At 35.9% G+C, this 11,559-nt stretch overlaps 1 protein-coding gene across 1 annotated transcript; it reads left to right on the top strand.

Annotated features, from left to right (window-relative positions):
* Positions 5,074 to 10,957, top strand: LOC109835007. The gene is made up of 5 exons (XM_020403008.1): positions 5,074 to 5,234; positions 5,435 to 5,564; positions 9,502 to 9,598; positions 9,766 to 10,096; positions 10,321 to 10,957. The coding sequence occupies exons 1-5, from the start codon at positions 5,074 to 5,076 to the stop codon at positions 10,955 to 10,957; spliced, it is 1,356 nt and encodes a 451-aa protein (XP_020258597.1).

The raw sequence follows: 11,559 nt of genomic DNA, 5'->3' as shown, positions 1-11,559 counted from the left end.
TTTTAATTTCTTCCTTCACTACGGGTATATCTCCCTGCTTCACTTAGACTAGCTCTAACTACTTGTGGTGACTAAAATTATCTCGAATAGGTGATAATTGCTACCCCGTCAAAAATCTAGATGTTGTTGCTATCCTCTAGCGATGTCATCAGTGTTGAATACATATAACTTCTGCTTGGTACTGCTGACGGAAACAGATACACTTCTTGCTCCTCGAGTGTTGTAAGATCTTATTGCTAACGGTGCCATGAAGTCGATCAATTACTGTGGAGCCAGCTGCGGCTCGGCTCTGCATGCCCAGCTCTCCAGGTGCGAGTTTTACCTCGACCACATCCTCGTTTTGATATTTATAATATCAAAAGGAGAGCTTAATTATAACAGTAAGCGAGATAATAAATATATATATATATATATATACATAACGTATCACAATACGAATTCATAACACATAGTATTCACGCAAATACCTTCAATCAACATAAAAATAGTTGTCAAAAAAAATATTCTCGAATTTTGAGATATACGCAGATATCGTCCTCACTCATACTAGGAAATCCTTACGGACTCTATACATGAATACTAAGAAACTCTATCCTAGCTCCACGACTCGACCACAGGATGATCCTAAGGGATACTGGAAGTAGAGCTCTGATGACCACTGTGACGCCCCTGGGTTTACACAAGGCTGCAGTCCTCGGTGAAACCAAGAATGTCAAACCTGCCATGCACCACACCGTGCAATAACATATTTTACCATCACAATTAACATCTCTCTAGTAGAGTCAACAACAGGTGTAGGTACAAAAGCAAGTAAAAGATAATACAAGAGATACTGACGAAATGAAAGAGATCAAATTAACACATCTCCTCAACCAAATAAACTGGAATACATAGTCAAAGTCTGAAATGAATAACAATGATCTGGAGATCTCAACATGTCTCAAAGTACATAATATCTGATACAGGAAATAAGGCACACAGCCTTTACAACTCTAGAACATAAACCTCTTAAGTCTAAAAATGTCTCAAGTGGAGTACAAAATAAAATACATCTAATAAGAGGATAAATAGAAACTAGTAAGGGTCGTCCCCATCCTGCGACTCTTCGGGCTCCTGGCTCGTTACCTGAAAGGGGGAGGGACAACGAGCGTCAAAGCGCTAGCGAGCAACATCACAACCAACCCCAAGGGATAGGGCTTGTTGTGTATGAAAATACAGTTAATACATAATAATATAAAATCATTTGTCCTAACAACAATGGGTTTTGGTATTTAGGAAATTACAACACGAGCGTAGGTACGTCGAGCGAAATAATCCAAACAAGGAAACCCTCATGTATATACCTTGTATCTCCAATTGTAAATCCCTAAATACTAAACCCGAGGTCTAATACAAGAAATAATAAACTAAAAGAAACAGCCCATCTCAATACTTAATCAAAAGTCACGCCGAAACAATATAAGTATCAAAGGTCAAGATCACATAAGTGTCGTGTTCAGCCTAGGTAGCTATCATGTCCAAATCTCATGAAATCATGTCATGTCCTGATTCAGATAAATGTCATACTCATAGCTTAACAGATGTCCAACACATAATCTAATATGTAAATGTCCAACACAAGATCTAATATGTAAATGTCCAACACACGGACTGAAATGGATTATAGTCCAACACATCATCTAATATGTAAATGTCCAACACACGGACTGAAATGGATTATAGTCCAACACGAGAACTTCAATGGATTATAGTCCAACACATCATCTAATATGTAAATGTCCAACACACGGACTTCAATGGATTATAGTCCAACACGAGGACTTTAATGGATTATAGTCCAACACGAGGACTTTAATGGATTATAGTCCAACACGAGGACTGAAAGATGAATGCATGTCCAACACATGGACTATATATAACTTATGCCAACGTGCATGATGCATATGTATGAAAAGGTACACATATACTAGTAACACAAATATCTCAGTATGCGGGTCTAAACTGATATCATAATATTACTCACATATATAGATAAATGTTCCATACTGTAATTTAATGCCGGATAAATCGAGGTAAACAATTCATACACACAATATACACAACAAAGCAAAATCCTGCACAAAACAGTATCGCGGTCGACCGCAGAGGCCACTCCGGTCGACCGCACAATGAGCAAAGACATTCTGCTCGACAGAACGTCCAGCGGTCGACCGCCGCGTCCAGCGCGGTCGACCGCGAAACTGACAGAAGCCTATTAAGGGTTTCTGTCAGCTTCGAAATAATTACAACTAGATGTTTTCTTGCATTGAATCAATATCTAACATTTTTAATATGTCATATGATAGACAACAACGAATTTAAACCTTTAAAATCTCATCATCAAGTTCCAAACATATATATAAACATGATTTAAATGTTCTTAAAATAGTAAAACGGGATCAACTCTTATTAAAATGTTTTCAGATCTAAATCTCATTAATACAAATTCGTGGGTGAACTTTTAAAATCTGAAATACTTGATTCTCATATCATATGCCATAATGATCTATTATATCTTCATAAAAAATACGAATTTGGCCCAATAAAACCGGATTAAAACCCAGATAAAACATGAAATACAAAAGGGGTGAAGTTGGGCGAGATGTTACTCGCCTCTGATGGGAACAATGGTCCTGAATCTGCAGGAGAACAATCCCCTTTGCTGAACACCGATTAATCTCGTGAAACCCCGCTGAAAATCCTTCGAAACGCCCCAAAAACGTCAAAAACGAAGTTAGGGTTTGAGAGGAGAGAGAGAAGGGGGGCTGAGGCTATTAGGGTTTGAAAGAGGGTTCTGAGAGCTTCAAAACGAGTATATATATAAGTAGAGTAACAATCGGGTTTGGTATAAACAAAACCAACCCGAAACAGAACTGGACTGGCGTCTGTACGCTGAGCGGTCGACCGCAGCGACCACGGCGGTCGACTGCTCAGAGTTCTGGGCCATGCTCAGACTGGGGTTCGGTAAAAAGGTTATAACTTTCTCATACGATCTCGGAATGAGGTGATTTAAGATTCGTTGGAAATCTGTTGAAGAGACCTACAACTTTGGTCTTATACACTTTTCCAGATTCTAACTCAAACAGTATGAAAAACATAAAAACTCTCAACTGGTCAAAATTCTCAGATTATCACTATTTACTTTTGTGCATGTTTTGTGTATTTACACTCATATATTCACAAATATACATTGAATTGATCTCAAATCAATTCTTATCATACTCAAACATCAAAATACATTATTTTCACCATATAACATATTTAAAATTATTTATCACACTATATTCAAATTTTCGGGGTTTTACAAAAACCGAGTATGTAGAGAAGTTCCGGCTTCCAAACCGGGTGTGTCGATATAGTGGAGATCACCTCGAGGTGAGGAGCGGAAATGTAGGTTAATGGTTGACCGAACTCCATGATCATATCTTGTGTTTGAGTTTGCTTTAGGTATATTTATTTTGTGCTTGTAATTTTATTCTTGCTCATAACTCTTTCATATATCTTTTGCAAGAATTAATTAATCAAGAAAGTTTTTAAATTGGCATAAACCAGAATTAGATTAGCATTGACCCTATTCACTCCCCCCCCCCTCCTAGGGTCTAACATGGAGATTTTACATGATAGGTAAAATTAGAATGTGAAATATTAGTTGGAGAACTCTAACTGATCATAAATTCTGTTCTCTCATTAATTGTATTTTCTAAAATAACCTTTATGCCTAATAGAAATTGCAATTAGTTACAAATTTGGGTGTGGAACACCTCCCAACCATCAAATCTATCTATCCGAAGATGTGAGATCTATTATTATAGAATTTGTTTACAGATATGCAATCAGTGCTCATAATTCTTTCCGGAGTACCAAAGCTTTTGGCAAAAAAATGAAAGTAAAGGAGAGAGAATTGGGTTAACCTATCTTCACTTTTGAAGGCTTTTATCATTTTAATATTCCAATGTTTACCCACTTTTTCATTTTGATACTTTCAAAGTATTTTTTAGCACTTTAGCACCTTAAAGTTTGAATTACATTTCACTTTGATACTTTCAAATAATTTTTTAGCGTCAAAGTTTCGATCTCAACTAACTATGACACCCTTGTGTAGGTTTCATTAGATTTTCTATTAAATTTGCATTACTTGCCTAGCAACTGAGTAAAATTCTATGTACCGTAACTGATTAAAACTATATACACAGTGCATCATATTGATGAGTGTCTTTATAATCCGTACTTGTAAGATCCTAGCGTCAGGTGAACCATGTCTGCGAAAAAGTGGAATCAGTACCTCATCCTAATTTTTTTACTTTAGTAGGGGTTCTAAAGAAAAAAGGCCAAACCAACAAAACTGGGCCCACATGTAAAATTGAAAAATTTAAGCTCTAGGGTTTCTAATTCTGATCAGATTGGAATCAGTACCTCATCCTAATTTGTTTTGGAAAAATTGCTTGGGGGAACCAAGTTAATTTGGGTCATTCATCCCCACCCCCCAACTAGAGTCAACCACTTGGGGGCACATTGACCCAAGTTTTAATGCTTTTACACCCCAAACCCAAGATTGTATATGTACTTTATAGTGTATTTTTGCCAATTGCCCTTTTTACCCTTTGTACTCCTCCGATTTTGGGAGAGGCTAGTGAGTTTTTTTATCTTGTTGGCCAGCAAAGCAACCCATCAAATCAGAAGTCACTTCCAGGCATTTCTGTACACTAGAGAGGTTTTATGGAGGGAAAAGGGAAAATTGGAGGGAAAAAGATACTAAGTTCCCTCCAAAATTGTTGCATGCCTCATTTCAATGTAATATGTACTCTTCCCTCTTTAGATCTACTACTAAGACCTTCAACAACCATTTATATTCTTAACTTTTTCCTCTTAACTTCTTCAACAACCACAATGGAAGATTCCTTAATGTGTGTGATTTTATTTAACAGTAATGCAACCCTCATTAAAGTCAATTCGACAACAAGATTAGCTGAATTGAAGATGATCGTTGCAGAGAATTTTAGAGAATCGTACGAAAGTTTGTTGATAAGTTACTCTATGGAGAAGTTTCCCAATGTCTCATTTGAGCTTTCAAAAGATGAAGATATTCTCAACATGATAGATTATCATCGTTCAATGGGGTTAAATACAGTAACCATGACTGTTACTAAAAAAGATGAAGGACCCACTCATGCCATAGGGACAGAAACAGAGCTTAGGTAAGTATTCAAAAATATATTTTTAGGTTCTGGATACACGTGACATATTACGTTATATATGTGACTTGAAGACATCCAACGTGACAAATTGACTTTATTTGTGATATATGGACTTTATTTCTGATACTTAGGTCTTATATGTGACTTTACTGGTAAGTATCACACGTGATTTATTTGTGACCTTATCTTTCAACCTGCAGTGTTCCAAATGTTAGCTCACAGTCATCAGAGCATATCAAGGAACCTTATGAGAGGATCACAATCGAGGAATCAGAGAGGATCCCAAACGACAACCCTCAAGGAGAGCATGTGTGGATGATGAACGACGTAGTAAGTGACTCGTCACGGATCCCAGCATGGTGGCACGAGGCAATTACTGGAAAAGGGCAACAATTTGAAAGTGCAAAAAAGTTAGAATGGCTCTTATATACTACTCTATATCTAAGAAGTTTGCTTTTAGTTATGTTAACAATGAGCCAAAACGTATTCGTGCTAGTTGCATGTTCAGAAAAGAAACAAAATGCCCGTGGTTGCTTTTTGCTTCACCATTGAGGAATGTGTCAACCTTTGCTATAAAAAAATTTGTTCCTCAACATACATGTGGACAATATAACAGCATAGCTGGTCACTTCAGAGCATCAAGAAGGTGGATTGCGAGTATGCTACAATCAATTATGAAGAGGCGTCTGTTGGACCCTAGAGGGGGGGTGATTACGGTCTTATGCTAATCTAATCCGATTAAATACCAATTAAAATTAATTAACAAGTTATCCTAGCAAGTATGAAATACCACAAGATATATGAGCTAGGATAAGCAACGTAAACAATAAAATATATCCTATATGATGAATTATATATATATGCAAGGATATATAAACTAACACAAGGGGTAAACAATATGAACTAGATAATGGATCATATAAATAATGAGCTATGGACAATGGCAATATAAGATATGAACATAAATATAAATGAACGCCAAAGCACACTCAAACACACTATATGATCACGGAGTTTGGACCTTCCGTCCTACGTCTCCGCTCCCCACTCCCGGGGAGAAATCCACTATCACAATCCGGTTTGGAAGCCCTCCCTCAAGTGCTCGGTTACAACCTCTTCCTAGGCACGTCAACCGACGCCACTCCTCTTGGATTCGACCCCGTCTCTCACCACACACTTCTCTCGGTGTACACGTGTATTATAAGTGAATCCTCACAATTTGGCATAATATAAATCAATTGATTGTTCTCTAAACAAGATGAGAACTCAATTAAGCTCACTCTCAATGTCACAAACCCACAACCCTAAATTATACTATGAATGTAAATACAATAAGCTCAATAGGTTGTGGTGTGAACAAAGAGTATCAATAAAACGATTAAACTAAACTCAATATAAATCTAGCTTATGGAAATTATAATCAAAATAATAAATTGCTAGATGAGTTTAGAAACACTTCTCTAAAGATGACAAGAGAGTAGGAGAAGAGTGAATGCTCAAACACCAAATGATGATCTCCACTTGCTCTTGTGAAATTGAATTCACAAACTCAAATCCTCAATTGCTTAAAAGCTTCTTAAACCAAACTTTAAACAAACACTAAACAAGTTTAAACCCTTGTTAAACTATTTTAAAACCTTCTCTTATATGTTGAAAGATGACAGCAATGGGGTATTTATACCCTCTAAAGATCTTAGCAAAAACCCCCAAAACAAATGACAAAACAGCCCCCAGAGAAATAACTCAGAAATAGCCGTTAGTAGCCAACGGCTATATTGTCGGTCGATCGAAAATTCCGTCGGTCGACCGATGAGAGCAAAAACACGAAGAAAATGTTCTGGACCATCGTCGGTCGACCGGTGCGGTCGACCGATAGAGTTTTTTCGGTCGACCGGACCAGTCGACCGACAGACTCTCTGTCGCCCAGTGAACATATGAACTCAGGTTCGGTCGAACCGGTACGGTCGACCGAAAACTGATATGAAAACTGTTTATCTGATTTTGAAATACTGTTTAAAAATATCAAATAAATTCCAAAAAATGTAAAACTTTGGGGAATGATTGTAGACATGATAATAAACATTCTACAACGACTGGTTTCGAAAAAGGACTTCCCAAATGAAAAATATCATCATTTTACAAAATAGTCCAAAACATGAAAATGTAAACATGTGAATTTTGACATTTTGGCTAAACCAAGTTTTAAAACAATACAAAATGATTTTATAGACTTAATAGAAGATGTAAACTATTGTTATGAAATCTATAAATAATGAATATAGTATTTTATCAAAATACACATATAATACACTAAAACATGATTTCATGGTGATTTCATGTAACTAAATTGATGAAATCATATAAATGTATTAAGTATGAAACAAAAATATGTTTTCCAATTGTATTCAATTGTTTCATAGTAAAACTTGAAAACTATCAAACCAAAACATATATGTATATATATAACTATATATATACATGGAAACCAATAAATGTGTGTGTGTAGTTAATTGAGCTTAGAGTACTTAACACACATAATATAAATCCTAAACTACATTACCCAAACAATCTTGATCTTCAATTAAGCTTGACTTGGTACACGTTGCGGATGAAGCTAAACTTGGATCTTGAACTTGAATTGTATAGGCTTCAACCCGACATTCTGCCAACCTCCTTTGGATATGATCGTTGTAGCTCTATTCCATCCATCCTCCAACAACGTTGTTTGTCTACAAAACATAGGAATGCACAAACACTAGACAAACAACATTAGTAATAAATTGTTTGTTAAACATCATCAAAACAAGAAGGCCAACAGCGTCCATATATTACCCCAACTGACATTAGAAAGGAATTGCACTCTCAATATGGATTAAGAGTTAATTATTCTAAAGCTTGGCATGCTAAGGAGACGGCAAAAGACCAAATATTTGGTTGCGTAAGGCATTCATATGATTTACTATCCTGGTTAGTCCAAGCGAATTGTTGATGTCTTCTTTAGAACGTATCTCTATCACACTTAACTGTAAATGTGACATGTCAAAATGCTATGTGACATTTAGACCTTATATGTGATATTTGGACAATATATGTGATATTTGGACCTTGTATGTGACATTTGGGCCTTATATGTGATATTTGAGCCTTATATGTGATATTTGGACCTTATATGTGACATTTAGACTTATATGTGACATTTAGACCTTATATGTGATATTTGGACCTTATATGTGACATTTAGACTTATATGTGATATTTAGACTTATATGTGATATTTAGACCTTATATGCGATACTTGGACCTTATATGTGACATACAGACCTTAAATGTGACATTTAGACCTAATATGTGATATTTGGACCTAATATGTGATATTTAGACCTTATATGTGACATTTAGACCATATAACCTTATATGTGATATTCAGACCTTATATGTGACATTTAGACCTTATATGTGACATTTAGATCTTATATGTGATATTTGGACCTTTTATGCGACCTTTCGGTCTTATATGTGATATTTAGACCTTATATGTGATATGTGGACCTTATTTGTGACGTTTGAGTATTACATGTGATATTTAGATATTGTTCATCATTTAACAAGTTATTTGTGATTTAACCAACATTTTTAGGTACCAAATGAAGGTGATGGAAACAAACCCAGGAACTGTAAATGTGACATGTCAAAATTCTATGTGACATTTAGACCTTATATGTGATATTTGGACCATATATGTGACATTTAGACCTTATATGTGACAGTTAGACTTTATATGTGATATTTGGACCTTATATGTGACATTTAGACCTTATATGTGATATTTAGAACTTATATGTGATATCTGGACCTTATATGTGATATCTGGACCTTATATGTGACATTTGGACCTTATATGTGATATTTGGACCTTATATGTGACATTTAGACCTTATATGAGATATTTGGACTTTATATGTGACATTTATACCTTATATGTGACATTTAGATCTTATATGTGATATTTGGACCTTTTATGTGACCTTTCGGTCTTATATGTGACATTTAGATCTTATATGTGATATGTGGACCTTATTTGTGACGTTTGAGTATTACATGTGATATTTAGATATTGTTCATCATTTAACAAGTTATTTGTGATTTAACCAACATTTTTAGGTACCAAATGAAGGTGATTGAAACAAACCCAGGAAGTGTCTTCACCATTGAACAAGAAAACACGAGATTCAAACATTTATTTGTGTCGTATGGTGCATGCATACAGGGGTTTCTCAAGGGATGTAGGCCATTGCTCTTTCTAGATGGGACTTTTCTGAAGGATCGCTACAAAGGGATCCTATTAGGTGCGACTGCTTATGATGGTAATCAAGGCATATTTCCACCTACAAAGGGATCCTATTAGGTGCGACTGCTTATGATGGTAATCAAGGCATATTTCCACTCGCATTTTGTGTTTGTGACCAAGAAAATGAAGCAAATTGGAGTTGGTTTATTCAAGGATTGCGGTATATTTTGTACAATCGAACAGAACCGTACAATCCACCCTATCCTCTAGAGATTTTGTCAGATGCCGACAAAGGAATTAAACAATCTTTGAAAGATATATTTCCAGATGCGTACCACTCTAGATGTGTACTTCATCTCGTTGAGAATTATAAATTAAAGCTTAGAGAGATGGGTTTTGCCTCAAGTGCTGCTCAACGTATTTCAAAATTATTGGAGTTTGCTGCATACAAGTACACGGAAAGAGAATTTAAAGCTATTTTACATCAGATTAGGATGACAGATCAAAGAGCTTACCAAGTAGCTCTAAGTTATGGACCAAGTAATTGGGCGAATTCTGTATTTTCTGGTATAAGGTACGTCAAATATCATTGCCTTTACTTGTGACATTATGCTTTTATATGAATTTGAGCTTTTAAAAGTCATTTGTGACCTTTACATGTCTCGTGTGGCAATATGCCATTAAATGTGACACTTAGCCCTGCGCTGTGATCATTAGCAGTTGCATGTGACATTTGTTATTTATATGTGACAAATATGCTGTAATTTGTAATTTTTAAAATTATTGTTTGATTCACAGATATGGTCATATCACTTCCAATGTTGCTGAATCTTTCAACAGTTGGATTCGTGTGGTGAGAACACTTTCCATTTGCGATATGATGGATCACATTCGTGTACAAATTATGGAAAGAATGAATACTCGCCGCGAGATGGCAAAAAATTGGAATAGCTATCTATGTCCAGAAGCGGAAAAAATCCTCCAAGAAAATGTCACCAAGGGAAGCACTCTTGAAGTATCGCATTCTACAGCTGAAATCTTTGAGGTATCATCACAAAAATCAGTACAAGTTGATTTGGATCACAAAACATGCACGTGTCGTGCATGGGATATATTGAGAATACCATGTAAACATGCGTGTGCTGCTATCAACTTTATGCATAGAGATGTGTACCAGTTTTGTGATTGGTTCATGACGACTGAAGCTTTTAAGAAAAGTTACGAACTAATTCTCTTTCCTGTTCTAAATTATGATAAGCCAGATGTAACAGATGAAACAGTTAGCATTCTTCCCCCAAAGACGACAAAGAGACGTGGAAGGAACAAGAATAGACGTATCAACAACAGATCTGAGAATAGACGTGCAATTAGATGCTCAAGATGTCACGCTGAAGGACATAACCGAGCCACATGCACCGAACCTATCCAAGATTAACGTTTGATTACAGAATGCAAACGCTTTTGTGACTGTTGTCTGTTATATGTGACATTTGTCATTTTGTTGTGACATTTACTGCTTGTATGTGACGAATAACCTGTTCGTGTTACTTTTGCCACTACACATGTGACATTTACTACTTATGTGACGTATCACCTGTTCGCGCGACATATTACCTGTCTAGATTTAACATGTTAAGGAAAAGAACACCAAGAATTTACAAACAGCTAGTAACTGGTAACGAGAACATAACACAATCACACATGTAAAAATATAACATACCACAACATACTAAAACGTCACATAACAGCCCCAAAAGTCACACAGAATACCCAAATGTCACATACAAGAAGCAAAAGTCACACAGCATACTAAAACGTCACATAACAGCCTCAAAAGTCACACAGAATACCAATATGTCACTTACAAGAAGCAAAAGTCACACAGTATACTAAAACGTCACATAACAGCCTCAAAAGTCACACATAATACCAATATGTCACTTACAAAAAGCAAAAGTCACACAACATACTAAAACGTCACATAACAGCCTCAAAAATCACACAACATACTAAATGGTCACATATCTTCACATATAG

The sequence above is a fragment of the Asparagus officinalis genome, chromosome 3 (assembly GCF_001876935.1).
Source record: "Asparagus officinalis chromosome 3, Aspof.V1, whole genome shotgun sequence".
In the NCBI taxonomy this organism is placed as follows: Eukaryota; Viridiplantae; Streptophyta; class Magnoliopsida; order Asparagales; family Asparagaceae; genus Asparagus; species Asparagus officinalis.
Note: the sequence above shows the minus strand (reverse complement) of the source record. Positions and strands in the feature narration are given on the sequence as shown.

Bases quoted from the DNA above. Each gene is read 5' to 3' on its own strand.
- LOC109835007 (XM_020403008.1), top strand. From the start codon at position 5,074: ATGGAGAAGTTTCCCAATGTCTCATTTGAGCTTTCAAAAGATGAAGAT. The intron at 5,235-5,434 runs GTAAGTATTCAA...TTCAACCTGCAG, and splicing joins GGGACAGAAACAGAGCTTAG to TGTTCCAAATGTTAGCTCAC. The intron at 5,565-9,501 runs GTAAGTGACTCG...GCATGCATACAG, and splicing joins TGTGGATGATGAACGACGTA to GGGTTTCTCAAGGGATGTAG.